Below are 27,983 nucleotides of genomic sequence, written 5' to 3' on the forward strand. Positions count from 1 at the left end.
GCATAGATTAGCGTCAATGGTGTAAATGTAAGAGAGTCCCAAATGCTGTATTCGCAAGCAAGGTCTTGGCTGCAGTACATCATGCGTCAAAGAAAGCTTCAATCTCATCAATTGGGTGGTCTGTGGGGGGAAAGTGTTGGGTGAATTTTAGTGGGGAGCTGCACATGATTGCGCGGTTTGAAGGTGACCACAGACGCGCTATGTACTGTACGGTACACGGTACGCGTCCAGATTCTACTGTATGTCTCTATGTATCCCCGCAAAGCTTCCCCACTCCGGCAGCAGGAAAGTCATTCATCAGGATCGCGAAGGCCGTGAATGATTGAGACTCCATCCAGGCTTTGAAAGTGACCGAATATGGCCAATGGGGCCTGCAGGATATTCTACCATCATGTCAACGATGACAACCACCGTTCGAGGCACTCCAAGCCTCACTGTCGCGCCAACACAGAACACTGCTCCCGTTTTCGAGTTTCGATGCTTGTTTACACATGATCTACGGAAAAAGAAGAAGATCTGGCATGATGGCTCGCTGCGCTTCCATACCTTTAATCGCCGTGTCATGGTTTATGATGACTTAAAAAACTACATTGGAGACGCGCACTGGAGAGAAACGGGGGAGTTCCTCGAGGGAGAGGAGCTCAGGCTGGACAAGGGTGTTATGGTCCAAGTTGGAGAGCAAATCGGCCATACAGAGACAGATCTAGCTCCAGTCATCCTGGATAAGCGACGACTCGAAATCACCTCCTCCCCTCCTCGTGTGCCTCTTCCCTCAAATCCCATGACATCCGTGCCACGACTAGTGGGCACCGGACCTCAAGCCCGTCCCAAATCGCTAGCCGCAGTCCTGGGAGCATCACAGGGGCGTATTGGGCGAGCTCGGCTACCTGGCCGATCTTCATTCGAGCAGAGACAAGACAATGTTCAGCGGCTGCCGGAGACATACGAAGATCGGGCTACAAAGAGGCCTAGGATAGCTGCAAATAGGGCAGACAAGGAGAACAGGATTCAAATTCCTGCTCCCGCCAGGCCGATACAATCTCCGACAGCAGATGCCACTGGGAAAGTCCATGATACCAGAATCAACCTTCCCTCTCAAAAGAAAACGTTCCTGAGTTCTAATAGAAACTTGGAAGCCTCTGCCGGTTCGTTCGTTCCACCACTCTCAGCCTTATCCCACCACGGTGGCGAATGGAAAGCCAGGGAGCAGCCCACACCGATCCCAGAAGCGGAAATCAGGCGAAACCCATGTTCATCTCGTTCAACGACGACATCAGGAAGTGTGCAGAAGAAAGCTGGAGAATCCTTTCTTTCTGCTCTAAATTCGGACCAGACATCCAAGCAGAACACTGCTGCACATTCTCCCACTGTGCCAACTAGAAACTCGAATCACACAAAGGTTCCTGCTGATGATGCTACTGGGAGCACCCGCCAATTTGGAGGCCCGGTGATGACCAAACTTTGCTTCAAAAATGAGAAGCCAAGGAAAAAGCTCATATACAAAGATTTACTGCTCCGTCCTGGGCAGGAGAAAAGACCAAGGCCAGCAGATGACAACAGATATGCACAGAAGGAGAGAAACAATCGGCGAGCTGTAGGGGATTTACAGCATTCGAGACAAAACATGCCACCGGACACGCTTGTTATCGATCTGCTCAATGAAGATGAAGATGACGTGCCAACAACTGGCAAAACACACGTTTCAGCACATATTGAGACTGCCCTTGAAGGGACTCCCAGCCCAGTTCCAAGTCCTCTGTCATCGTCAAGTCCATTATTCGTGAATGAGTTGTCGTACTCAACTGATTTCGAACCATCTCAATTGTCAGTTTGCGAGGATTTTAAACCTCCTCAATGCCCAGAATTTCCAAGTCAGAAAAGCTTTGACAAACCACTGGCAGAAGGGCTGCATAGATCAGAAATTTCTTCACGAAGAGCTACTGGCAACCTTGAACATACTCATGCCATCGGCGACGAAGCTACAGAAGTAGATCCGCTACCTCGAATGTCTTCAAATCTTACGCTGCTAGATCAGCGACTTCGGCATACATCAGCTGTAGCAGAAATTCATTCTAAGGGAGCTTGTATCCAATCGCCACTGAAGCAGAGACAGTTTCGCCGGATCCTCTCCGAAAGTGATTCCTACACCCATTGTCGGCCGGAAGTGAGTCCTGTAGAGTTCCCTTGTGAACCAGCATGCACGACTACTGCCTCTGTCCTGCACAGCGCCAACCCAGGTCAAAAAGCCTCCAGGAGCCCTACAAGGGTACAACGGTCTATATCAGATGTGACCCACCTTGCGCAAAGAACGGAAGTGCCTCAAAGAACCGCAGCTATAACGCCTGCTGTGGAGGCATGCTTCGAACCCTGGAGTGAGCCAGAAGCATATTTACTATTCGATTGGTGGCCTTCAGGCAGAGAAAAACCTTCCTTTGTAATGGACGAATCATAGCAGAGCATATTAAGCAGAGATGTAGCTCGTGGACGAGTGAATGAACTGGCTTCCAACGATCATTGATATCTACTTGAAAAAATGGTTCTTAGCTCGAACATAAGCTGACCCGTCAACTATAGTGTAAGGGGCCAGCATCTAATGATGCTTAAATTATTTACTAGGTAGTCTTTATCTTTATAGGTGGTTAAAATGCTTCGTATAAGGTGTAATCTTATGTTATGGGCCTTACTCCCTTTAATCTCAATTGCCTAAGTGTTAGATGATCTAAGACACTAACTGCTAAAGCTAAGACGAAGATAGCTAGCTGCCCAGCCATACTACTACTCTAAGCGGCAGTCAACTGCTTTTGAAGCACGACTCCGTAGCCATTCAGCGTTTCTCGATTTCCGGGGTGCACCACCAACGCCACTTATGTACTCAATGACCCTTGCACATCGTTCAATTGATCTCACCACATAAATTTTGAACGGGCCGAACGTTCCCCCGACTGATATGTGACGATGACTTATGCGATCTGCTTTGCAATGCCCTGAGTCCACGTTTAGATTCATCCAATAATGCCACTCATCCTCGACAGTCCCTCTGAATCGTCATTCGAAACCCCTCCTGACCCTCTGGAAGAGCGTCGTCGGCTTCACCATGATGCTGATGTTGTTATCGTTGGTGCCGGCATTTTGGGATCTGCGTTAGCAGTTGCACTTGCTGATCAGGGTCGAAGTGTGATATTGCTTGAAAGATCTCTCAAAGAACCCGATAGAATTGTTGGAGAATTACTACAACCAGGGGGGGTCGAAGCATTGGAGAAGCTTGGACTCAGGCACTGTCTGGAAGAGATCGATGCGATTCCGGTCAAGGGATACGAGGTGATATACTATGGAGAAGAGGTGGCAATACCCTACCCTGGCAACGCACACGGGAGTAAAGCGTCTCCAGAAAAGACTTCAAAACCCGAGGGTCGGTCCTTCCATCACGGACGATTTGTATCCCGTTTACGCTCCGCAGCCCTGATCCATCCCAACATCACCACATTCGAGACGGAAGTAACCTCGATCATTAAGTCGACCCATACATCTGAGGTACTTGGTGTCGAAAGTCTCACCAATAAAACGAAGCCTGAATTTTTTTTTGGGTCCCTGACTGTCATTGCTGATGGCTACGCTTCCAAATTCCGCAAATCCTACCTACCGCATACTCCCAAGACGAGATCGAAATTTTGGGGCCTAGAGCTGATCGACGCGGATCTGCCTCTGCCGGAACACGGCCACGTGATTTTGGGTGACGGCGCACCCGTACTACTCTATCAGATTGGCACACATGAAACAAGAGCGCTCGTGGATATACCCGACAACACGCCGACCGCATCCGTGAAGGTTGGTGGAGTCAAGGCTCATTTACGTAACGTTGTTTTGCCGTCATTGCCTCAGCAAGTCCAGCCTTCCTTTGCTGCTGCTCTCGACAAGGGTGCTCTACGATCAATGCCAAATTCATTTCTCCCATCCGCCACCAACAAGACCCCGGGTCTGATCCTGCTAGGAGACGCAATGAACATGAGACATGCTTTGACTGGGGGTGGCATGACAGTGGCCCTCAACGATGTCGTTCTGCTGCGTAGCCTACTATCGCCTCATCATGTACCAGATCTGGCAGATTCCAAGGCCGTCTTGCATCAGATGCGATCCTTCCATTGGCAGCGAAAGAACCTCACGGCCGTGATCAACATACTTGCCCAGGCACTGTACTCGCTTTTTGCAGCTAACGATCCGTACCTCAAATACCTCCAGATGGGCTGCTTTCGATACTTTCAACTTGGGGGCCAATGCATCGACGGCCCAGTCGGTCTCTTAGCAGGCATAATCCGACAACCGTTCGTGCTATTTTACCATTTTTTTTCTGTGGCACTTCTGTCCATATGGATAGTGCTAAAAGATGCGGGATTATTGAAGTTGCCAATGACAGTGTTCACCGGGTGGGCCGTCTTCTACAAAGCTTGCGTTGTAATATTTCCTTATATTTTCGCTGAGCTGAGGAGTTGATAATCATGCACTTTAGACTCGTGGTAGATCACGATCCGGGACCGAACGCATGTACATATAAGGAGGGTGGTCGCTACCGTTACAGTATTGCAATCAAGCATTCACTCCAATGCTTACCTCATTCTGATTTCTCTATAGGTTTACATAGAAACACATAACATACAACAAGCATACATCATTACAGTTTATGGGCTATCAGACCTCAAGTTTTGGTTGTCTAGGAATTGTTCCCGGTTGCTGGTTGGACAAATTTAGATTTCGGTGGCTGCGTCAGCTGAGCTTGGCAGGCAGTTTCACTCATTGCGCTGCGTTAGCACCTGTGTTCCCCTTCAGCCCTCGTCACTTTCCATTTATACTGATTGTATTGTTATATTAATACTTTTGCATCTTGTACAGTCGACCTATCTTCCATACTCGCTACTCTCTCTAACCACTGACGTGGACTCAACTTCAATTTACTGGGAAGTGCCCCCCTGGAGAGGCCTCCAGTTCCCCGACCATACCTGCCAGAGACCAAGACAAACACATACACTAAAGCTCACCTGACGCCCGTGGTCTAGAGGTAGACCAGGCGGCACCTGGTTCTCCCAAAATGCGGCTGCCGCAAGATAAACTTGCAGTCATCAAAAGATATATACACGCTGCGCAAGGTGCCATCGTCGCAATTGCATGGCTCCTGTGTATCATCATATTTACCCGCCAAGGTCATTCAGATGGCAGAGTCGGCTGGTACTTTGGCCTTGTAAGAGATCATTCGAGCTGTATAGACAATGCATGCCATTAATACTCATTCTTCTCTTAGTGCTGGCTGTCGATACCCATCCTAGTGTATCTGGTCATGGTGCCAATGTGGCCTCGAGCGCGGCGCTTTTCGAATGTTTATGCCTTTGCTACCTTGGACGCTTTATCCGTCGTCTTTTGGCTGAGTGCATGGGCAGCAATGGCCTCGTACGTCTCCCAGGGTATTGGCAAAGGGGACAACGAGGAGGCGACTGGGTGTGACAACTTCAAGTTCGGCAGCCCAGGACGTTGCAAGATCAGCCAAGGCGTTATCGTACTGGGCGTCGTTCTGATGCTGTGCTTTGCCGCCACAGCATTTATATCCTTCAAAGCTGTCATGCACTACAAACGGACGGGTGAAATGCCAAATCCAACTATGGGCAACGAGAACTTTGCCAAACAAACACAGGATGCCTTCTCCAGCAACATCCGGAATGACGACCCTTTCGATGACAATCATGCAGATCTTGATGCGAGACAGGGTGGTACATCAGGATACGGTCCAGCAAGACGTTCGGAGGACGATGAATATACCTTGTTGCAGAATGATCACGATGAAATCAACCAGGCACAACCTACTCAACCAGCTGGGCCGTTGGGATATGGTCCCAACTCGGGAGCAATCATGCATGATTATGATACAAGCTACGCGGGCTCTTACGGGCAAAATATACCGGATGGCGGATATGGAAATGCCCCGTATAGTAGATGAAGCAGCCTGTTTTGGTGTTTGGGTTGGCGTTTTGAAATGCGTTGGAGCGTTCTTGTTTGTTCTTCTTGGACATGTTGTAAGCAAAAGCTATTGGCACCTCATATGATTTCAGCTTCGCTCAGCTTCTGCCGTATCTGGTGGCACTATTGACTATTGCTCACGGGTCAGGTAGAAAGAACTCACAACATACCATTCCACATATCAACCAGATCACCCAGATCATCTGCGCTGTCCTCTGCCAAGATGGGTCTTAAATCACGGAACTGTGTTACCAGTTGTAAACTTGAACATAGCTATTGTTTCACCGGTGGCTACTGTGATCCTCAATAGTGTCACGGTCTACTCTGTCCGCTTGAGTGAATTTGTCCCCCAGGCAAACAGAAGTGAAGATGCACAATCTCTCCGCGGGCACTAAAGACATGAGCACCTTCCCCATCCAAGACTAGCGCCTCCCTCAGGTGCCAAAAATTAAATTTATTTTGGCCCATCCACGCGCCCCTTCTGTTTCTGCGTCTTCATCACCATCAACTACTTCTGAAAACAATTCCAACTTCTTTCTCAATCTCAAACAGTATCTAGGGCACCTAGCTACCCTTGTATTCCCCCTCTTCAATTTTCCCAAGGCAGCCTTCCGCTACCTGAGTCTCTCTTCTTCACAAGTAGACCCTTACTTGTCCTCAGCCACAATGTCCTCTGCCGTCGACAATCTCGCCGACAACTTGGCCAACGCCAGTATCCAAGACCCCTCGAGCACTGATCAACAAGACAACGTCCTCGCCAGTGCTGCTGAAGGTCGTCGGTTGTACATTGGGAATCTCGCATATGCGACCACTGAGGGGGAGCTCAAAGAGTTCTTCAAAGACTACAAAGTGTGAGTATGAATCGATCACAACTCAGGAGATTGTCATTTCATTTCCGTCTTGATTTCATCACACCAATAGTCTTGCCGACGCCTACTTGCCATTCAAACAAGACTGACCTGTTTTACCGTAGCGAGTCTACCTCCATTCCTGTCAATCCTCGGACCGGTCGTCCTGTCGGATATGCCTTTGTTGATCTAGAGACCGCTGATGAAGCCGAGAAAGCCATCAACAATCTTTCTGGCAAAGAGATTCTGGAGCGAAAGGTCTCTGTTCAAGTTGCACGCAAGCCCGAACCTGCTGGAGATCCTGCCACCGGAGCAAATAACACCACTGAGCCAACAAGCGGTGGTGAAGGCCGGAAGCGAGGATCTGGCCGGGGCCGTGGGCGAGGCCGTGGTCGTGGTGGCCGATCTGCCCGTGGCGGTCGTGCTGTATGTCGCGAGCTCATTTGCAAGGAATCAAGACTGACACCTTCTAGGCTACTGGTGAGAATGGCGAGACTGCAGAAGCTGGCGCAAATGGCGAGGTTCTTCCTTTGACCGATGTCACCAACGAGGCCAACAAGGCTCCCGCTGCCGAGCCCAAGGAACAGAAGCCCCGTACTACTCGTCCACCAAAGCAGCGTGGTCCTCCTGAAGATGGAATTCCATCCACTACCAAGGTCATGGTTGCCAATCTACCCTATGATCTCAGCGAGGATAAGGTAAGCTATCTCCGATAGCCATGAAGCAGCCATTTCTGACATGTGCTCCAGCTCAAAGAACTCTTCTCTGCATATGAACCAACCTCTGCCAAGATCGCTCTTCGACCCATTCCCCGCTTCATGGTCAAGAAGCTCCAAGCACGCAACGAGCCTCGCAAGGGTCGTGGTTTCGGATTTGTCACGCTTGCATCGGAGGAACAACAGCAGAAAGCTGTTGCTGAGATGAACGGCAAAGATATCGAAGGGCGTGAAATTGCCGTCAAGGTGGCCATCGATAGCCCCGGAAAGGAGGAAGGCGCCGAGGAACCCAAGGAGAATGGCGAGAATGAAGAAGTCGCTGCCGCTGCTTGAACGAAGCTCGGCATGGTGACAGAGAGGTGGGTGGGTGGAGCAACGGTATTCTCTTATGTGAGGCATTCTCTTAGCTGATTGTGACGATGACGAGCCATGACTCGACAGCTTTTTGGAGGTTGCTGGACCAAAGATATCGGATGAGATTGCCAGCCAAGCATGGGATCACAGCTGAGGTGATATTGCCTTTTTTCTACTTTTGCCAATCAAGGGCTGTATCTGCATACGTAGGCCAATCTATACAATCTCGCTCAACCTTCACTGTATTATCTAGTGGCCTGTTCACCTCTGTCTGTGACTACACAGAGAGGAAGAGTCGTTCATGTCTCAGAAGAGAGGCAGATCCTGTCTGAACCATCGGCCCGGGAAACTCAACCACACGCTCTTTATGCATCCGTTCTCACTTCCATTTTGGTCTCAAGAGCCACCAACTGACTGACCAGCCCAGTGCCCTTGTACCCAATGCATCCATCCAATATGCCAGACGAGTAACCGTTGAAGCAAGCTTCGTCATAATCCAATCCAATCCAAACAAACCAAACCAAGTTACACCGACTTCCGCGAATACGAACCAGCGTTTTCACGGGAGAACGAGAGCTATCCATCACCAGTCATCCCAGCCATCATCCTCTCCCAACCCCTTGCCCTTTCCCTTCGTGGTTGCTGCCGCGGAGCCAAGAGGCGCACCCGCCAATCCCTCGCCGTTCCCGCCCGTCTTCATGGCCGCCGTGCCGATGCTGCTCGGTTTCGGCTTGGGTTTCTCGCTGTCGTGTGCAGCGGATGTGGATGTGGATGCTGTTGCTGCAGCACCGAAACTGTCCCAGAAATCCTTGCGCTCGGGCTCGGTCGCCTTCTTAGCGCTACCTGCAATGGCTCCGGCTCCAGCTGCAGATCTCGCGGTGGGCTCTTGGCCCTCGACGAAGCGGTTGAAAGATTCGGTGGCGGTCTTCGCGGTTGATTGGATCCCCGTGCCGGCCTGCACGGCCGCGGCACGGGCTTGGGCAGCGAGATCTGAGGATGCGATTTTGCCGGCGGTGGGTTGGATGTAGGTTTCGTTGACGGTTTTGGCGGTGCGGGAGAGCGAGGTGGTGAACCAGGAGAGGGACTGGGTGAGGGTCGCTATGGGGTCGGCCTGAGATTCTTGTGCGTGGGATGGGTCGGTGGGTGGTGGGGAGTTGCCGAATCCCCCTAGGCGTCCGCCCTGCGAAGGTGGGAGGTGGTCTGGTCGAGAGGCGTTGGCGGCGCCGAGTTGGGAGAAGTAGGCTTCTTTTTGTTCTTTTTGGGAGAGTGGAAGAGAAGGGTTTGAGCGCGATGCGGGCGATTCCGAGCGGCCGGTCGGGTTGGTGTTGGTGGCGGAGACGATTCCGGATACGCCTTTTCGAGGGCCGGATCCAGTCGGGGTTTGACTTCTAGAGCCCGCGTTTGTTGCTGCGGCTTTGGCCTTGTAGGCTTCCCTCTCTTTCTTCCATGTCTCTCGGTCAAAGTCCCTGTCCTCGACCTTTGCGCTTAACCTCTCTTTCCACTCGTCACCGACATCGCTTTCGTATCGCTCTTTTATGCTGCTGTCTTCGAAGCTCTTTCCTCCATTCTCGATGCCGATGTTGGAGTTGTAGAAGTCCTGCCATGCTTTGTTACCGCCATGTTGCATACGGAGGATCTCATTCTGTTTGAAGGCGTCCATGGATATTGAGCGGACGAAAGATATATGTACGCCGAGCCCGCGATGGGTGCCAGCGCAGGAGAGGCAGATGAAGGTGGAGAACTTGGGCGACGCCTGTTGTAGTCAGATGTCTGAGAAGCTTAAGCATTGGCGGAGGATAGGGTTATATACCCATTGTGGTGAGGGAGCTCCGCAGTCACAACATCGATCATTCCCACTCCCTTCTTTCTTCTGGATTTGGTGAAGCTGTTGTAAAGATACATGTTAGCACAACTAGGATGGGCAGAATCAATGGTCGGTGTGGATAGATTTAATGTGAGGTGCAACTCGCATAACTGTACATACCTTGCTTCGAGTCTCCGGATCTACTTCCCACATGTTGAATGTCCGCAATCAGTGGTTTTCGGCGTCCAGCCCAGGAAGGTAGATATCGCTTGGTGGGAAGGGAAATGTCAGCAGCTTTGAGACGACATTCTTTCCGAAAATTGTTCCCAAAATGGGCAGTGAGGAGGGGAGCGGGAGCGGTGTTCTTATGGCACTTATCAAAGAGGCCAAAGGTGCCCAATTGACACTTCCAAGTAAGTTAGATTTAACTTAACTTAGTATGGAGACCCTATAGCGGCGGTACGTGAGCAGGAAGAAAAAGGGGGAGGGTTTCTTGGCAAGTTCAAGGAAACAAAATCTGCTCCGCACTTTAACAACGAGTAGACTTCCTTATATTGCTAGGCACCCTTTTGGAAAAAGTGACACTATCTTGAGAGCACTACTACAAGATTGTTAGACTAGGAAAATGATACCTGCGTTTATATCTGAGACCTGATATCATTTGATACGGGTAAGCTGTCATAGCTTCGCTACCCAACTCAAAAGTGGCACTATCAGGATGAAGAGCAAAGTCAGATCAATCTGATAAAGAGATTAAGCCTCCCAGCAGCATCCTCGTCTGTCGCCACTATTACGAGTTGTAATGGATTAGCAAGAAAGTCACGAATATAGCGTGGAAGTGTAAGTGTTATTAGTTCATTAGAGAAACAATCCACCAGTAGAGTTGTGCCACAATCGAATGAAAGCTACAACAAGCAGCATAGGAGACCTCAAAGCCGTGCAGAAGGGGCCCTGAGTTCAGGTCTTCCTGTACCACGCCTTGCGTACTCGTTTGCATCTAAATGTCGAGCAAGATATGCCTACTGTACCCTACGCAAGGGATTGCGAGTAGTGGCGTTAGTGGATGGTGTATTGTATTATCATACCCACCGTGTGCCTGCTCCTGTCTTGGTTAGTGATGCAGGTTAGAGTTAGTCTTTGTGCAATGGTATCTTGAGACCCCCTTGCTGGGTGTGATTTATGATAACGTGATGGCTATCATGTTGACCCTAGCCCTCTTCCACCATTAATCTGTCTACCTTTCTCTCAATCCCTCCCCAAGACCACATCTCGCCGTCCTGGCCCTTCACGACGTTCACCCTGATTATTGCGTAGCGCGCCGTCATTGCAGAGGTCTAGGGAAGTCAGATCGAATATTCTCCAAGCCACTATACCTCATGCCTATGGAAATATGAGAACGGGGGAAAGTACCTTGTTCAATGGCGCATGTCCCACCACGGTGTCGAAGAATATCTGCAGGTCAGGGGCCTTTTCAAATAACTTTGTCACTACTTTCTCGAAATCCTGGCGGTTCCTCTCAATACATCTTCGGATCTGATCATCGTTGAGCGGGCCATCAGGAGTACTGGGTCCAAACCCCATACTGCTCTCCCATTTCAGATGGAGTTTTTTGAGGGTAGCAGGCAGTTCGACCACGACTATATCATTCGGAATGCTTTTGAAACCCCTCACCTCAACATTCTGAAGACGGGCCATATTGTGCGGTCCAATCCTGTGTCGCAAAACATGGAGGTAGGTTTCGTGTTTCAAGCTAATTGTGGCGAGTTCGTAGAAAAATGGGAGGCATTCATCATAGCACTGTCGGCAAGTGCGCATGATCGCCCCAGGACCTTGCTCAATCAACGCAACGTCACTAATAACAGTAACCTTTAGATTTGAGAAGAGATTGCGGTAAATCATAGTCCTCAGTTCATTTGGCAAAAGCAGAAAGGTACTTGGCGAGGGCATCCCCCCTTCTGGTGTCATGGCGAATGGAGTGTCGCTGTATGGTGCTGTGAAAGCAGACTGCGAGTATCATGGAGGGTGTCGTGTACGGTGTTGTGTACGGAGTCGTGTACGGAGTCGTGAATGCCACTTTCTCAGGAAGCAAACCAGTGGGCCCGGAGATCATTGGATTTGCTGATACTTCTCCTGGCACAGATCCTTTGAGGCTGAAATAATTGGTCAGGACGCAGCACCAGCCCCTTACCGTTTTCAATCCAAGTATCTCCCATTTTCAAACGAAGAGTTGGAGATGGACGGCCAAGCGTAGTTGACAAACGAGTGATGCACTGTACTGTACTGTACTGCCTCGGTACGAGGTAGAGACCTGAATATGCCAAGCATTGCCTAACTCGAGGGATCGCAATATTTGTTGCCCGACTACTATACTATGGTACTACTCCGCAGTAGTACTCAGTATGCTCACTTCCTCCAACTTACTACTATGCTTCAGGCTTCAGGATGTTGTATTTTCAGGCGAATGGCCAGAATCTGCCTGTCCACCGCTCTACTTTTCCCGAAAGGCAATTTGTGGTCGTACGTCTCAGGCTTTAAAGTTTGGTTTGGAACTCCGTTTCAGCTCAGAGAGAAAGTACTGACCATCTTTTCACCTCTACAAATTATTGTCCCATGAACCTTCTCCTCTCTACTCGCGCATTCTGGGTTTCATAGAGAGTGACTTTTGTTACTTGTGAGATGATCCAAATATTTTTTTTGGCCTGCTGATTTCCTTGACGATGCACGTGGCGATATGCTGGCTTGTGGATATGCCATGTAATAGATATGAGACATGAGGCATTGATGCCACTTGCTACGTCTAAGTTGTTACTGGAATAAATCAAGGACAGGCATTTCCCTACTGCCAAGTTCATCGCAACGAATCCAAACGATTCTACCAGGGTGGAAGGTCAAACATCGAAGCATATCGTTTATGCTCCAATAGCCCAGGGTCCAGTTCCAAATCCTAGAGGTGAGCCTGCTGCACGTGCTCTGACCTGGACTGCCTCTCACGAAGTGCTATCTGACTTCTTACCTACCCGCCTGTCTGATATTTTTGCATCAGTGCTGAGGTTGTATGTTTTCAGGCCTTCATTCTGTCATCGGATTCGCGTTCGCGGAGTACATAAAGCCTTGTTGTCACCCATCTGGTATTTCATTCTTCAGACATTGCTGTTCTGACTCTCAAGAGCAAATATACCGTTGTCTCCCCTCAAAAGCTGTCTCAGGAGCCCTGGTGGCCACAAACTTGCTTGAACAGCATAATTTCATCTTGTTCTTGATTCACATCTTACCAAAATAATCTCACTCTTCGGGCCTTAAGACTACGCCAAGATGTCTTCGCTCCATCATTTGAACAATGCTGGCAGGCGATACCAGGACGCTGCAGATCACGAGCAGGCTAATCACCTAGCACACCGCCAGGGGGGCGGCCTTGGCAACATTAGGAATCTTTATAGCGACCATAACGAGCGACTAGGTAATCACCCGTTTTCCTACCTCACTCATTTACTCCTCTCAAGTCTGGCATAAGTGTAGAACTGGAAGCTGACGTGCTGGATAATTGCAACAGCGAACGGTGATAGTAGTCGCCGTACTCAACGTCTAGAAAACTCTCTCAATGAGAGCAGCCAACGAATTGCGCCGGAGAGGAACGATATGCAGAGAAGAAAGGATGTTGAAACGTCTTTTATGAGGTTTATAGGCTCCCAAGATACAGAATGAGGAATCTGTATCGCTTTTCTACTTGAAAGCAAACACTGACCCTCCATAGCTGGAAGACAACGCGAAGTGGTGAACGCCTACCAAAGGAGATTGCGGAACAGATCGCCAGTTACAACGGACAAACTGCAGTTTGGGATACGAAACTCAAAGCCGGAAAACAATATGCCGGCAGGGATGGAAAGCGATAAGGTTCTAGGTCCCCGCGACACCTACGTGGCCGACCTAGAAGGCTGGCAATGCCGCTTAATTGGCTATATACATTGTACCTAACTAGTCCCTCATTCAGATGATCGTGCTTGATCTGCCGGTCAGACCAAGCATCAGTATGTATAGAGATCTCACTCGCTGACCTTGGTCCTGGTCCAGAAAGTTCTTGTGTCTTAAGAGAGAGAGAGAGAGAGAGAGAGAGAGAGAGCCGATCCATTTGCAATGGAAATGTTTGCCTAGGACCGCTTCTCCTTCACCCCACCCTTGCCCGGCGCAACCCAGTGTTTGGGGGTGCTTCTCATTAGGGGAGACACATATTTAAGGCCGGGTCCAACTTCTCAAAGCACTGTCTGGTGTTAGCATTCTTATGTGATTCCTGACCAGCTGTTGGCCACTTCAGTCTGGCGCTAGTCACGCTTCCTCCAGGCGGCCTTCCCCTTGTCGAAAAGGGATGAGCGTCATCCTTGGTCTGTGGCGCCGAGCTGGCGCAGAGGGCCATTCGAAAGAATTAGGGATATTTGCTCATGCCCTGTCTGAGCGCTGAGTTGGTATCTACAGCCTGATTTGGCTGATTGCCCTTTTGACAGTAAAACCCAAGTATTTCAATCTTTGAAGGGGATATTTGCGAAATGAAAAATGACCGTCAGACCAAGCACAGCTCAGTCGATATAAACAGTTAATTATAGAAGTCATGAGTAGTTTAATGGTGGGTAGAGGAACGAACAGACACAAAGACAGGAATCTGTCTAGAATCTCCATCAAACAAAGGGATGTCAACCTCCATTGATGTCAACCTCCACTTGGCTCTACTTCCGGGCTGAGCATGATGCAGTCTCCACACCTTGGCGTCAGGGGCACTGTTAGGGACGACGAGAGCGACATCCTCCAGAAACGAGGTACTGCCAGCAATCCACGCGCTACGTTGCAGTACAGCACATGATGAGGCGAAGGAGTACATTCTTGCACGACCCGAAGCTTGAAGTCGACCCTCGGCAGCTGTATCTCTCCGGCGATCGTTTCGTGATTGAAAATCTGCGGGCAGCGCGAGAGGAGAGGCTGACTGTCGGTTTCGACGAGTTGCCTGAAGAGGTAATCAGCTTCGAATTTATTCATTGCGCACTTGTCACTGACAGGGCGAACCTGATATAGCTATGGCAAGTCCTCCGGCAAAGCCATGAGCTTCATATCCGGTGGGCAAGCGAATATATCTACGATGCCATTCCCCCCTTCGTCTCCAAGATCTCACCGGGCCTGCATGTCTTCTACACACCTCTGCAAAGACAGTCGGGGTACGATATATGTTTAAAGAGTAAGTGACATAGTGTATGTGCTGATGTCGCCGACGCAGCGACCTCCTCTGTCCTTTGCTCCATAAAGTCTTCTCCAGCACTCTCAAATGCTCGAGTCCTCTGTCCACTTTCACAACACCGCACTTGCGCTCCGGACGATTCGCCTCGACATCTTCACTGCAATATCATTCCTTGTTACCGTCTCTCGACTCTCTCACTCAATACTTCCAACGCTATCTATGCAGGCACTCGGATCAGCAGTGCCTCCATTCGGCCTCTCTTCTGAACGTCGCCGATACCGTCGACATTGACTACGACAGTATATCCCATACCCTGATCTTTACAGCGCACTGGTCCCGACCTCCAGCGGTGCTATACGACCCTCTTACCGGCAGAACTACAGAGAATGGATGGTCACTAAGCGTCAATACGTCCGCCAACGCCGAGAAAGTTGAAGTTGGCGTCCTCAGCAACGAACCACCAACCGACCCTTCCGACATCAGCCTCTCCGGTTTCCTCACCGTTGTCGGGGAAGATGACCACCCCAAACCAACTCTCTTCTCCTTCCCATCCCGTCACCACGCCCTCCCACCACCACAGTCCCAAGACCAAAGATACACAGTCTCCTTCCTCCAACCAACAGGTCTCCACCCTACGATGCAAATCTCCTTCCCCACAGCATCCGCGCTGCAACCCCCAGCCAACAAACCAGCCGACAGCGCCTGCACTTTACACACCTACCTAACCCTCCCCAGTGCCCTCTTCGCCGATAAATACCAACTCTCCGCCACCGCCGACACGATATTCATGCAATCCCACCACCTCACAGCGCTGCGTGCGATATCCGGAGAAACCGACCTCGAGACGCCTGACTACGTGGTCGAGAAATGGGGGAGCAATCTACTTCTCGAACTTGCCATCCCGCCCTCCTCCTCCTCCTCCTCTTTACCCAAATCAGCCAGCTCCACCCCTCCAAACCAAGTCCCAGACCCATCCTCAAGAGGCTGGAACATCACCATCCCCCTCCACCTCCGCTACCTCCCCCCCTCACCCACCGGCCACTCCACGATCGACATCCCGGACCCAATCCTCTTCTGGGCCTGCACCGCGGAGGAAGGGACCAAATTCCCCGTCAACCCGTTCGATCGCGTGAATCTGGGGTACGAGGGCTTGTTTGGTGGGCGCACCATGTTTTATCATTTGGATCCCGCTCCAGCTCCGGCTCCGGACTTAGGCGCTGCTGGGAGAAGGGGGAGGGGAAACCTCGTGCAGAGGATCCCGGTGCCGGTTCTGAACACGGAGGCATGGGGCGCGGAGTGGGTGGAGTCGGGGGCCGTGGCGTGGGTGGTCTGGCGGCTGTGGGCTTCGAGGTTGTCGGTCAGAGGGGAGGCGGGGCCGAAGGGCGTAGCGGGGCGTGTGGAAGCGGATACCAGAGAAGGAGGAGGAGGAGAAGGGCATGAGAGCGAAAAGAAGAAGAAGAAGCAATAACTTGCGGCAGAGAAGGCATGTCTCGATTAGCGTTATCACTAACTTCGCATCTCCTTGCCTAGCCTCCGATATGGCATGGTGGTTAGTGGAGTGTAATCATAAGTAACTTACAGTATGAAGCCATCGCAAGCACCAGGCTTAGCCCCGTAGCTAAATAGAACAATTATCTAGCCGGCGCTTCACTGTATATAGTGCATTGTGTCGAGAAGTCATCGATCGGTCCATCCATCCATCCATCCATCCATCCATCCCAAACCCTGAGCAGCTCCCTCCTTCCAGAAGCAAATAGAATAGCAGATCAATCACGTAGCACGCCATTCCTAGTAGTACCCCAGATCCGCCAAGCGTGCTCTCTCACGAGGTGGTATAACAAGTATATAAAAAAGCTTCACCATCATCTCCCCGCGCCAGCACCGTCTGTGCCGGAGATGCTGCTCCATACACTCTCCAGCATGCCTTCCTGTCCTCCCTCCACCTTCTGATCCCCATCGATATTCCCACCCTCCACCACCGACTCAACGTCCAGCTGGCTACTATAGATCACCGCAGCAAACGCCTCCAGCTCCCTAACCTCCCTCTCCATCGCCTGCACATACTCGTTGTTCGGCGGCGGCGGCGGCGTGTTCCCACTGCCAATCACGTGGGCTTGACGGGTCAGGAGCGCGAGGATAGTGGCGAGCTTAGTCGTGGGTTCTGCTGGCGCTGCGGTTTCATGGTTGTTGGCTGGGACGACGGTGACGGATGAGGAGATCTCGGTAATGCGTTGGAATTGTGGAGGAGCTTCGGCGGAGGATTGAGGAGTAGAGGAGGAGTTGGGTTGGGTTGGTGGAGGAGGGGCAGGAAAGGCTTGCTCGCTGACTTTCTTGTCGATGAGATGGGAGAAGAGGGAGTTGAGGAGGAGAGTGTGGATTCGGGTGAAGGTGGGAGATTCTATTAGATCGGAGGTTTCGTCTAGGAGTTTGCGGAGGCGGCTCTGGGGCGTCTCGAGGCCGGATTTCGTCGCGGCAGGCTGTGGTGGTGGTGGTAATGAGGTGGGCCGTTGATCAGATGAGGAGGCGGATGATGTGCTTATTGATGGTGGGGTGAGGACGCCTGCTTCGATGAGGAGGTCTTCCTCTTCTGCTCGTGGCGGAAGGAGGTACGCCAGCCAATTCTTAGCTCGACGCTGTGCTGGGGTTGAGCCTTCAATCTTCTGGCGCACTTGGAGGGTGAGCTCGGAGAGACGAGTGGCGGAGATTGCTTCGGTGGGAGATATAGTGCCGAATACTTCAGTGACGGCGGCCTCGACTTCAGACAGGACCTTGGTGTAGCCTCTATTCAAAAGGTACCAGGTGAACGCCAGGTAACGGCGGTTAGTCTCGAAATCATTGCCATACGTGGGCCCGCCTGGACTCCCGGGGCTGTCGTTATCCTCGAGTGATATTGAGTTGGCACGCTCTAGTGGTAAAGGTCGTGTGGTAGAAACGACAGAGAAGAGGTAGTTCAACCGGCCGAGCAGGTTAAGCTGAATTCTGGTGAGGAGAGTGAGAAGAGACAATGTGTATAGAAGAGTGAAGGCGCGTGTTATGGAAGAAATCTTGACTTCATTCCACAATTGCGCCTTGGATTTTCTCGGCCGTCCTGAACCATTCTCGGGCTGCGTCAACTGGCTAGCATGAATGTAGCTGGAGGACTGGAAGCTCGACAAGCTGGAATTGTCTCCTCCATCCCTCACGCTCGACGGTCCTGAACTCAATTCAGAAGGCGTGCCCTCTCCACTAGATCTAGCAAGTCGCTCTGCTCTCTTCTGTTGTAGCTCGTGGGTCAAGTGCTCCACGGGTAGAGCTTCGAGAATGTTTTCTGTCACGTTCGGTAGTAATGCCAGGACGGTGAAGGTGCAATCAGTCTGGTTCTGCTCAAAGCGCCGGCGTAAACTAGCACGGGTCAATGGTTGCGCAAGATCTGTGAGAGGAAGAGAGGAAGCGAGGACATACTTTTCCCGAGCTAATCGATCAGAGGTCATACGCTCTCGAGCTTCTGAAATCTTGCCTATCACATATTGGCCGGCCAGATATGTTGCGCCCACAACCCCGGCAGCAATGGCAATACCACTGCGATTGCGCCGCACCCAACGACGAGTGGCTGATATCATGTCCCTAAGTGGTCAAGGCTATGCTGTCGATCTGCTCATGGTCCACCAGACTCGGGTTCACCAGACTTGGGGGGTAATGAAGCATCAGCTGTGCCGGGTCAGCATGATCCACGGCGCATGTAGCAGGCGCAAATACTATACGGAGCATGGAGTATGATTGCATAGATCATCCACCCCTAGAAGAGTGTGGCTTGCATGCCTCGGCTCCTTGCGCTTTGGGGCTTTGGGAGGCTGGGGATGCTACTACGGGGGGGCCATGAATTATTGTTAGTTCAGCGCTAGTATCTTTACTCCAAAACGTTCTTTGTACGAAACAACTAAGCCCATATCAGACCAAAAGTAAAATTTTAGCTCATTTGAATGGTCATGCTTCAATCAAGCTTTGCAATAACAAATCACAGCACCACAACAGAGTAAGAAGAACTAGCCGCTACTAGCACCAGACTAACAATAATTATGCCTGCCCCCGTAGTAAGTACTGCAGTGTTACTAACTACTACTACTTAGTACTACTAGGTATCTTATCGCATCTTAGCACCCACCCCTGCGGAAGCGGGCCCGCCGCCCTCCGGCCTGTGGTGCTCCCCAACAATAGTTACATAATCTGCTGACCTGCAGTGAACATGCCACATGCAACATGCAACATGCAACATGCAACAACTTGAATCACAGTAGAATCATTTTACCGGACACATCTCAGCTGAAGCTTCGCACTTTTCATACGTGATCGACCATGTCATAAGCGTCTCGCCCTTGGATGGTACGGTGATGCCAGCGGCGCAACCCGCAACCCCGCCATGGAACACAGGGCACCAAAGGAATATGTTCTAGAGATCTTTGCAGACCAGACATTCGTCAAGGACATTGTCAAAGGTCAGCGGCGGAATCATCAGAATGTTACAGCGGCAGCTAATCTATCAAATGCAGCCGTGCTTCATACCATCTTCTTCCATCGATATTTCCCCCCTATCCGCCCCTCCCTGCGCGATCTCCCCCAGCTTGACATCACTCTACCCTACATTGCCGATCCCCCAGAGATTGAAACACTTATAGACACCCGCACAACGGCCTTAGTACACCAATTGACCTCGGCAGACACGCCCAACGGTGGTGTCAGGGGTCAGATAGCCATCCAATTCTTCGAAAAAAGAAGACGCAAGACTGGAGGATGGCTGGGTGGGATAGGGAGAGGAGCGGACGAGGAGGTGTGTTGGGAGGAGTGGCTACTGGAAGTGACGATTGCGAAGCCGAAGACCGAAAGTGGTATGCCTACCATCTCCGCGCAGACGAACCTGCAGCTGCTAACTACTCTGAATGTAGAGAGAACAAAGTTGCGAAGAGCCATGGAAAGTTCATTGCAGAAGACGGCAATGAAGATATTGGCCATCGTGAATAGGGATAAGGACCATATACCACCTATCACCACTCATGATGCCAACCCTTTTCCCTATCAGCTCGTTTTAAACCCAAAACAGGAGGGATATGGTCATCGGTTTGGAAGTTGGAATTGAGGAAACAGACATATACCCGCATGCTCTCTTTCGAGAGATATTGAGATACCCTCGTCAACATTTTCGGGCCAGAACAACGAGGACACTGCAATTATTCCATGATGTCGTGTTCATGAAAGACTGCATTCTATCAACGCCGCAAGCTTCCTTATTGCGAGCAGTATTCCCATCCTCAAGCTGCAACCAGGCATCAAAAAAGCCATGTCATAACCCGTCCAGCCCACTACAGCATAACCGTTTCACTGAACATCCTTCACTCAAAGCTCGATCGAAATGACAGGAAACATGCCACTGGTCATCGAAACGTCAAACCATATTTGTCTTTCGAACATCCATCATTCTCCTAGCTTGTGCCTTTTACTGGTTCTTGGTGGCAGAATCGGCTTTGGCACGAAGATCGGCGGCGGTAGATCCACTCTCAGAGAAGAAGCGGGAGAAGACTGGCTGAATGAAGGATCGGAACACGACCTGGGCACCACTTGTCTGAGGAAGAGCCATCCATAGGACAAGGATGAATTTGAATGTGTAGTAGAAAGCTGTGGGATCTTAGCACTGAGCATGTTCACTTTGAATGATCAAGTCATACGGAACCAGTAAACTGCATTTATGGCGCTTTCAAGTACAGTCAAGAATGCATAGACCACCCAATACTAGATTGGCATGTGATCAGTCGCGTGTGCGGATTGGGGGTTGGATAATCAAGCAAACTCACCGTCAACCACTATATGTCCATTAGCATAGGGTTCAGCAAGCTCTACACAGCTGGGCCGCGGTACTGGGTAGGTGAACGTACCTGTGTATCATCGACCTTGCTGGAACTAAAGAGCGCATCGAGCGAGTAGTATCCCGGAAGCAGGAAGCCGGCAAAGTTGACGAGAAAGGCGCCTGCAATGTTGAAAAAGACGAGGAAAAAGTATAGGCTAAGGAGACCAAGAATAACGTAGACTTTAGGGACCGAAGTCTGCTTCTCAAGGTTGTTAAGGGCGGGATATTTAGAAAGCTATGGCGACATGTCAGCGTACTACCCCATACAACTGTATTGGTCTAGACACTAAGACATGGCAAGGAAGAGCTGAAGAGGCTGATGCCAGACTCTACGCTGGAATGAAACTAGGGTGTACACACCTCCTTATCCAACTGCGAGATTTGATGTTGGGCTTTATCTTGGAAGGACGACATCTTTGTGGGATAGCGAATAGTGAAGCCTGGCTGGAGAACGGAAATGAATTGATGTGATGGTTATGGAGCCTGTGCGTTTAGTTAACAATGGTGATGACCTAGTTGCCGATGATAATCGATAGCAGGTGAGAGGAGATGAGATGAGATGGTGTTGGGCGGAGCTTGGACCATGGATCAAAGATTCTTGTTCCATCTCTCGTGTTCTACGTAATCGGTGCAAAGAAAGTGCGATCTTGGCAGCCGTGTGATCATTGCTGCCGCTTTAAGAGGGGCCAATGGAAAGAGACAAAATAAGCAACACCGCTGATGCATTTTTCTGGCGCCAAACACATTCAGCCATTTTGACCCAACCATCCACTCCAATAAAGCAGCGTCACAATCTTGGCCCGTTGCTAGGGAAGATCCACTCGAATAATCAACAAGCTCGCGACCACCCACAAACCGACGACAACGACGACGACGTGCTGCATCCAGAGCTATCAATTGATGAACCACATGAGATTCCCAGAAGCCTAGTTGCTGTTGACAAACGGCAGTGTTCCTGCTTTTGCCAGGAAAGCAGCAGTGCCTTTCTGCGCATTCCATCATCACAACAAACAATTGTTGACAGACCCAGCTTGTGCAACACCCACACTCCAGCTGTACGCTGCAGGACAAGTCTCTGCTATTATGGTTCATGCACATGCTATCACCGAGATAGGTAAGATTCATGGCCCATGGCGGAAGTATCGATTGGGTGCCTCCCTAACATCACCATCTCTCTAGCTCGGCCGCAGTCGCAAGCAGGCCAAATGCAGGCACACTCCCATCACCGCCAAATCTCAAGCGCCACTCTGCCGGATACATTGCAGCGTTCTCGCTCCGATACCATGACTTCCACCAAGAGTAGACCACGACCCAAGTCGCGGGGGTCGACAACCAGCATACAATCCGCCGGAACCGCAACCCACTACCAACAAGACCAGCCGCTTCCGCATAGCATGTTCATACCTTCCCAACACCAGCAACAGATGTACAATGTATCTCCAGAAGAAATGTTGGCCAGATATGGACAAGAACAATTCGCCCAAATCCAACAGTATAACCTTGATCCGAGCCTGCCAGCACAACAACATAACGAGATGCAAAGTCATGAAATGCAGCAATATGCTATGCATTCTCAAGGTTACCCACAGGCGATTTCACAGTTCGGAGCATCAGACCATATTCAGCATGCACTCGCCCGAGCGGGTACCTTCGATGCTGCAGACAACCAATCTCCGGCGCCTGAGGACTCTGAAAATGCAGATAATGGCCAAAGAAAAAAGAAAGGATCTGCCACCAGCATTGCCAACGACGCCGAGTTGCGCCGCCTCGTCCAGCAGTACCAAGGACAAACACTAAAGACAGTTGCGGCAGAAGTTCAACAGAACGAAGGAGGAGGAGGGAAATCCGAGAAGGCGAAACAAGTCTTCGCTATGTTATGGTATGCATTATTCTCAAGTCTTCATTCTTGCAATGTTAGACAGGGCAGGCACGAGGATGCTCTTGCTTCCTCTTGGCTGAGCTGGCCAATTCTCCCTTTTGCCACTGCTTCATCAAAACCTCACGTACAAAACAGTTCATATGCTAACTCATCCTTAGGCTGCAAGAAAGCTGTCAGCGTAGCTCCAGTTCAGTACGCCGAGATCGAGTATTTCAGCGCTACACTGCACGATGTGGTGATGAAAGAGTGCCGACTTTGAATCCAGCATCGTTTGGCAAACTAGTGCGCATTATATTTCCTAACGTGCAAACTCGCAGATTAGGAGTCCGAGGAGAATCAAAGTATCATTACGTTGACCTGTCTTTAGTCCCGCTAGAGGGTAGCCAGACAGTCACATATCAACCTCAGACTATATCACGACCGGCCAGTCAACACGGACACAACAACTCCCTTGGAGAGGCGAGTATGTCTCACCCAAACCACACACGAAATGGAAGCAGTCACCAGCTATCAGCTGCACCACCACATACGGCTGAGTTTCCTGCACCAAGCGCATCCTTTGGATCTCAACCAATAGATATAGCGACCAGATACAACGTCTATCCGCCGCCACCAGTCAAGGCAAATGGAAAGATGCATTGTGAGAAGTCAAATGCTCCACTTTTGAGGATATCTACGAACCAAATGTCACCATCTCTCATCACCTGCCTTCCCTCGATCAGATCTTCCCTCCCAGCGACATTAACGACATATCTTGGCTTACCGTCATCCACCTCCCACACCTCGCCGTCTCTCAGCCAGACTGAAGCAAAAATTGAGCTTCCAGACATTCACGAATATCTTGCCGGCGTGCACTATGACCCTCCCATTGTAGACTCACTGAGCTCGCTCTACCGTTCATATTGCATCATGGTCATCGATTCTTTTCGCTTCTGTCGTGAGAAACCCTTCTTTCACCACCACTCTGCTTTCAACGGAACGATGACCGTTCCTGTCGCCAAGCTTCTAGCTGAACCACGAGTTGCATCGTGGATCCAAGAATGCGATATACGCATGTACAAGAAGATGATCCGATACATCGCACCACTGGTCACACAGGTCGTTCCTGAGCCAGTCTGGTCCATGTTTGACCGTGTCTCCACAAAGCTGGTCAGTCATCTTGTCAGCGCGTTTGAAGAAAAATGCCCCGCCCATGTTGTGGCTGCCAAAGTCGTTCCAGCAACGAGGTTTTGCAATCTGCTGAAGAAACTTGCCAGAGTCAACCAGGCAGCGAACAATGTTGCGCCGCTGCTGAGTGACGAGACGACGAGAAGTCAGATGTGGGCAGACATGGTGACCTTGGTGAGCCCTGACCGGCTGCTTGATGAAAGCATGCCGAGCCCTGAGTGCTGGACTGCCGTTGAGTGGTGTTTGAGGAACGAAATGAGAGCATTGTTGACACCCTTCGACGAGGAAGCTCTGAGGCCAATCGAGGCTCAAGATTCTACGGAATGGTCACAGTACTTTGCAAACACGGCTATCTTGGGGAAGAGCAGTCCGACTCAACCGACCAGTGAAAGTAGTCTTGATCGATGGATTCAGTGGTTAGAGAAGCTGCCAGAGATGTTTGAAGGTCATCATCCGCAATGCATTATCGACTGGCATACCCGCTTCTGGGACAGCATTCTGACACAGTTTGGCATGGGCGGAGCACAGAGCTACCAGGCATGGTGGTTCCTCAAGGCCTTTCTGTCCAGCATGCTGGGATGGATGACGCAGATGGAGGGGCTCTTATTGCCTGAGGCCGAACAGCGAAGGATTGACGACATGGAAAAGGAAAAGCGAATCCAGGATGAAGGATGGGCCGCTGGCCACGCATACAGCAGCGCTATTTTCGATGCTGATTCTAATCCTGTTCCCGGCTTGAAGAGGAAGAGAACACAAGATGATGTGGGTGGAGATGAGCGTGCTGTCGATCCGACGAGAAGTGGAAAAGCAAATGAAGAAGTCTATGGCTTAAGGCAGCAGGAGACCAGCAATGGGCATCGGGTCAGCGCCTCGGTAGAGGCTGGTACAATAAGTGACGAAGACGAACACGCAAAAGGAGACGACGAGGGAATGAACCATCCGTCGCTGGAATTGCCAAGCATTGAGACCGCCAATTCGCCGAAACGACCAAATCAGTCGTATGATGATAGCGGGATTAGTCTAGATGCTGAGATCGAAGACGGTGCTGAGGTAGTCGGGGGTGAGAATGCCGTCGCGGCAAATGATACTGGAACGGACGAAAAGGAGAAAGAAAGACAGAAACAGAAGCGGCTGAGGAGGGAATGGGGTATCTTGAGCGATGGGCCAGATGCTATGGGTGAGATTGTTGTTATATGACGCGAGTCCACCTGCCGCGTCGGGTCCTGTTTGACACCTTTTTGTTGGAAGTTCTTTGTCCCTCTTGTCCTGGCATATGTGTAATGGTGCACAGGATTCTCGGGGTCTTGGGGGTGGTGACGATGATGCAACGATGCGATGTGCATCCGATGTGATGAACAATTATGATGGGATACCCCTGGGTCGAGGTTTCTTAGTTGTGTGGTCTTGGTGCAGCGGTACTCTGCGATTGAGCTGTGTGTGATGAAGCCTCTATTTGGCCGCTATCGATATTTCTGATCCATGATAGCTTTGACAACAGCAACACAGCGCGCTGCAATACCTCATTGGGGCCTGGAAGACCTCTCTGCATGGGATTGGGATGGTTCAGTGCAACGGGGATCGATAAGCGCGAGGTATCCACAGGGCGAATCTAGGCGTCTGTGAACATTGACATTGATTCCCACATGCTGGCTACACTCAGCTTGGGAATGAACGGCATCATACTAGTTAGACAGTCCGTACCAAGTTCATTCCCGTCCGATTTCAATCGAGCTCAGAGTCCTGTTCGCGTGGCTAGTAGTTGGTTATTCTTCCTTTTTTCTATTCACCACAGTACTTAGTTCGTTGGTCACAGCCATTAGTTAGTATATATATGAACGAAAGGGGTTTGGTGGTCTAACTTGGCGGTGCCGACTGCTCCCAGCGGCTGCAGCCTATCAGTCAGGCGGCTCGTTGCTGGAACGAATTGAAATGTGTAGTTATAACCAGAGAGAGGCGACGAACTCCAGTCTCTGGGTGGGTATGGCTGCGCCAAAAAAAGAACAAAAAGAAACAGCTTTGAGCCACAAGCCAGCCAGCAGCTGCAGTCATGTTATACTGAGTTAGGCGTTTCAGGATGGGATTCTCACGTAGGGAGCAGCTGCGAGAGGGGTTTCTATGTCTGGATGAAGCAGACTGCCCTTCTGTCTCCCTCACGTAGGATTGCACTAAGATCAGACGCTCCCTCCACTACTTCCTGTTCCTGCCCCCCCCAAAAAGAGCTCTAGCCATTACCTAGGAGGACCCTCGGAAGAAGAAAAACAAGCCCCAGCACTGTGCTCTACAAATACAAGCCCTCGGGCTCACCCTCCGTCTTGGTCTTCATGACCCTCTCCCTGGCGGCCCTGAAATCCTGCATCTGAACCCTCATCCTCCGCTCCCGCAGCGCCAGCAAGCCCGCCTCACTACAGATGGCTTTGATGTCCGCACCACTCAGGTCGTCCTTCTGGTTGATAAACTCCTCCAGCTCAACATCATCAGCCAGGCTCATCTTGCTGGTGTGCAGATTGAAGATCTTCTTCTTGGTGTTCTGGTCCGGGTTCTCGAAGAGGATCTTGCGATCGATACGGCCCGGTCGGATGAGGGCCGGGTCGAGGGTCTCGATTTTGTTGGTGGCCATGATCACTTTGACGTCGCCTCGGTCGTCGAAACCGTCGAGTTGGTTGAGCAGTTCGAGCATGGTGCGTTGGATTTCTCGTTCGCCGCCGGAGGTGCTCTCGTAGCGTTTGGTGCCGATGGCGTCGATCTCGTCGATGAAGATGATGCTTGGTGCGTGCTCGGCGGCAACTTGGAAGATTTGACGGACCAGGCGGGGTCCGTCTCCAAGGTATTTCTGGATGAGCTCGGAGCCGACGATACGGAGGAAGGTGGCAGATGTTTGGTTGGCTACAGCTTTGGCAAGGAGCGTCTTCCCTGTTCCGGGCGCACCGTAGAGGATCACACCCTTAGGAGGTTTGATGCCCATCTCTTCATACAGTTCCGGGTGGAGCAGAGGCAATTCGACAGCTTCACGGACTTCCTGAACTTGGTTTTCGAGACCGCCTATGTCAGCATAGGACTCCGTGGGTGCTTTGTCAAGCTTCATGACAGAAACCAATGGGTCGGCGTCATCGGTCAGGACGCCCACAACCGAGACGGATTTGTGATGAAGTAAGATGGACGCGCCAGGTTCGAGGAGGTCTTTGTCTACAAAAGACATGATGGAAACGTAGTATTCGGGCCCAGTGGCGGAAGAGACGATGGCGTGGTCATCATCGATCATTTCCTCCAGATTGCCCACACCCATCGGACTCCCTCTCATATCATCAACGCGACCTCTTTCGTCAGCATTTCGGTCGAGCGCCTCTGATTCTGGGGCTGTTGAAGGGGCTGCAGTGTTGGCAGCTTTCGCTTTTCGGAGTCGTTCCTGATTCTCCACATATTCCTCTTCCAGGAGCAAGTGATCATGCACTCGCTGCATGCGAAGATATCGTAGCTTACATCTTGACGTCGGATATATGGTTGGGAGCTTTGCAGCGGCGTTAGGCCCGGCTGCCTTGCGCTTTCTTCGCCCAATACGGGTGGTTGGTTGTGGTGGTGGCTCGTACTTTGGCTTGTCCTTCTACGAGGAATGTCAGACAAAGCACAAACCGATGATCAGAAAGGATGTAGGCAGATCATGATTGACACCTACCTTCTTGTCCTTGTCATCCTTTCCATCTCCCCCGGGCGGCGGACCACCTAGTCCAGATTGTTGATTGCCCTAGAAGGGCGGGATTAGTTGGGCTCCTTTACTGCCAAAGTGATCAGCTCACCATAGATGCAGATTAGGCTGAGACGATGTAGAGACGACAAAGGCGTAAGAGAATACCGGCCAAGGGGCGAATCAAGGGAGTCCTGGGAGTCCTGGGATGCGCCTTGATGAGAAGCTGTTGATGAGCGTGTGACGAAGCAACAGTTGCGCCTGAACAGTGAACAGTTTGGGCCTTCTGGTCGCCGTGCCAAGGGGAAACTTGAGCTGCAGGGCGGAAGAGGCCGCCGCAAAGAAAAAGCTTCCACGTCACAATACCCGACCAAGGCGGCAGCAGAAACCCCTACAGGCATGATATTCCCAAACACAATCTATCAGCTCCACCTCAATCTTTG

The 27,983-nt window shown here is 50.9% G+C and overlaps 11 protein-coding genes across 11 annotated transcripts; 6 read left to right on the forward strand and 5 right to left on the reverse strand.

The window, feature by feature from the left end:
• Positions 1 to 391: 391 nt before the first annotated feature.
• EPUS_04938 (uncharacterized protein) lies at positions 392 to 2,452 on the forward strand (the record flags this gene model as incomplete). The annotated part of the gene is made up of 1 exon (XM_007789749.1): positions 392 to 2,452. One exon carries the CDS (start codon positions 392 to 394, stop codon positions 2,450 to 2,452), a length of 2,061 nt encoding a protein of 686 aa, XP_007787939.1.
• A 560-nt stretch (positions 2,453 to 3,012) lies between these two features.
• EPUS_04939 (uncharacterized protein) lies at positions 3,013 to 5,980 on the forward strand (the record flags this gene model as incomplete). Its single annotated transcript, XM_007789750.1, has 3 exons — positions 3,013 to 4,319; positions 5,026 to 5,230; positions 5,291 to 5,980. The coding sequence occupies 3 exons, from the start codon at positions 3,013 to 3,015 to the stop codon at positions 5,978 to 5,980; spliced, it is 2,202 nt and encodes a 733-aa protein (XP_007787940.1).
• A 686-nt stretch (positions 5,981 to 6,666) lies between these two features.
• On the forward strand, positions 6,667 to 7,897 carry EPUS_04940 (uncharacterized protein; the record flags this gene model as incomplete). The annotated part of the gene is made up of 4 exons (XM_007789751.1): positions 6,667 to 6,851; positions 6,974 to 7,274; positions 7,322 to 7,546; positions 7,598 to 7,897. 4 exons carry the CDS (start codon positions 6,667 to 6,669, stop codon positions 7,895 to 7,897), a joined length of 1,011 nt encoding a protein of 336 aa, XP_007787941.1.
• Positions 7,898 to 8,501: 604 nt separating this feature from the next.
• Positions 8,502 to 9,935, reverse strand: EPUS_04941 (uncharacterized protein; the record flags this gene model as incomplete). The annotated part of the gene is made up of 3 exons (XM_007789752.1): positions 8,502 to 9,671; positions 9,729 to 9,803; positions 9,903 to 9,935. The coding sequence occupies 3 exons, from the start codon at positions 9,933 to 9,935 to the stop codon at positions 8,502 to 8,504; spliced, it is 1,278 nt and encodes a 425-aa protein (XP_007787942.1).
• A 995-nt stretch (positions 9,936 to 10,930) lies between these two features.
• On the reverse strand, positions 10,931 to 11,417 carry EPUS_04942 (uncharacterized protein; the record flags this gene model as incomplete). Its single annotated transcript, XM_007789753.1, has 2 exons — positions 10,931 to 11,056; positions 11,133 to 11,417. The coding sequence occupies 2 exons, from the start codon at positions 11,415 to 11,417 to the stop codon at positions 10,931 to 10,933; spliced, it is 411 nt and encodes a 136-aa protein (XP_007787943.1).
• Positions 11,418 to 14,570: 3,153 nt separating this feature from the next.
• Positions 14,571 to 16,408, forward strand: EPUS_04943 (uncharacterized protein; the record flags this gene model as incomplete). Its single annotated transcript, XM_007789754.1, has 3 exons — positions 14,571 to 14,720; positions 14,781 to 14,920; positions 14,980 to 16,408. The coding sequence occupies 3 exons, from the start codon at positions 14,571 to 14,573 to the stop codon at positions 16,406 to 16,408; spliced, it is 1,719 nt and encodes a 572-aa protein (XP_007787944.1).
• A 394-nt stretch (positions 16,409 to 16,802) lies between these two features.
• EPUS_04944 (uncharacterized protein) lies at positions 16,803 to 18,539 on the reverse strand (the record flags this gene model as incomplete). Its single annotated transcript, XM_007789755.1, has 1 exon — positions 16,803 to 18,539. One exon carries the CDS (start codon positions 18,537 to 18,539, stop codon positions 16,803 to 16,805), a length of 1,737 nt encoding a protein of 578 aa, XP_007787945.1.
• Positions 18,540 to 19,336: 797 nt separating this feature from the next.
• Positions 19,337 to 20,050, forward strand: EPUS_04945 (uncharacterized protein; the record flags this gene model as incomplete). Its single annotated transcript, XM_007789756.1, has 3 exons — positions 19,337 to 19,412; positions 19,467 to 19,802; positions 19,860 to 20,050. 3 exons carry the CDS (start codon positions 19,337 to 19,339, stop codon positions 20,048 to 20,050), a joined length of 603 nt encoding a protein of 200 aa, XP_007787946.1.
• A 357-nt stretch (positions 20,051 to 20,407) lies between these two features.
• EPUS_04946 (uncharacterized protein) lies at positions 20,408 to 21,229 on the reverse strand (the record flags this gene model as incomplete). Its single annotated transcript, XM_007789757.1, has 5 exons — positions 20,408 to 20,586; positions 20,637 to 20,700; positions 20,763 to 20,771; positions 20,844 to 21,050; positions 21,176 to 21,229. The coding sequence occupies 5 exons, from the start codon at positions 21,227 to 21,229 to the stop codon at positions 20,408 to 20,410; spliced, it is 513 nt and encodes a 170-aa protein (XP_007787947.1).
• A 669-nt stretch (positions 21,230 to 21,898) lies between these two features.
• On the forward strand, positions 21,899 to 25,058 carry EPUS_04947 (uncharacterized protein; the record flags this gene model as incomplete). The annotated part of the gene is made up of 3 exons (XM_007789758.1): positions 21,899 to 21,929; positions 21,995 to 22,694; positions 22,853 to 25,058. 3 exons carry the CDS (start codon positions 21,899 to 21,901, stop codon positions 25,056 to 25,058), a joined length of 2,937 nt encoding a protein of 978 aa, XP_007787948.1.
• Positions 25,059 to 26,139: 1,081 nt separating this feature from the next.
• On the reverse strand, positions 26,140 to 27,655 carry EPUS_04948 (uncharacterized protein; the record flags this gene model as incomplete). Its single annotated transcript, XM_007789759.1, has 3 exons — positions 26,140 to 27,459; positions 27,532 to 27,600; positions 27,653 to 27,655. The coding sequence occupies 3 exons, from the start codon at positions 27,653 to 27,655 to the stop codon at positions 26,140 to 26,142; spliced, it is 1,392 nt and encodes a 463-aa protein (XP_007787949.1).
• Positions 27,656 to 27,983: the final 328 nt, after the last annotated feature.

The sequence above is a fragment of the Endocarpon pusillum genome, assembly GCF_000464535.1.
Source record: "Endocarpon pusillum Z07020 unplaced genomic scaffold scaffold1292, whole genome shotgun sequence".
NCBI lineage: Eukaryota > Fungi > Ascomycota > Eurotiomycetes > Verrucariales > Verrucariaceae > Endocarpon > Endocarpon pusillum.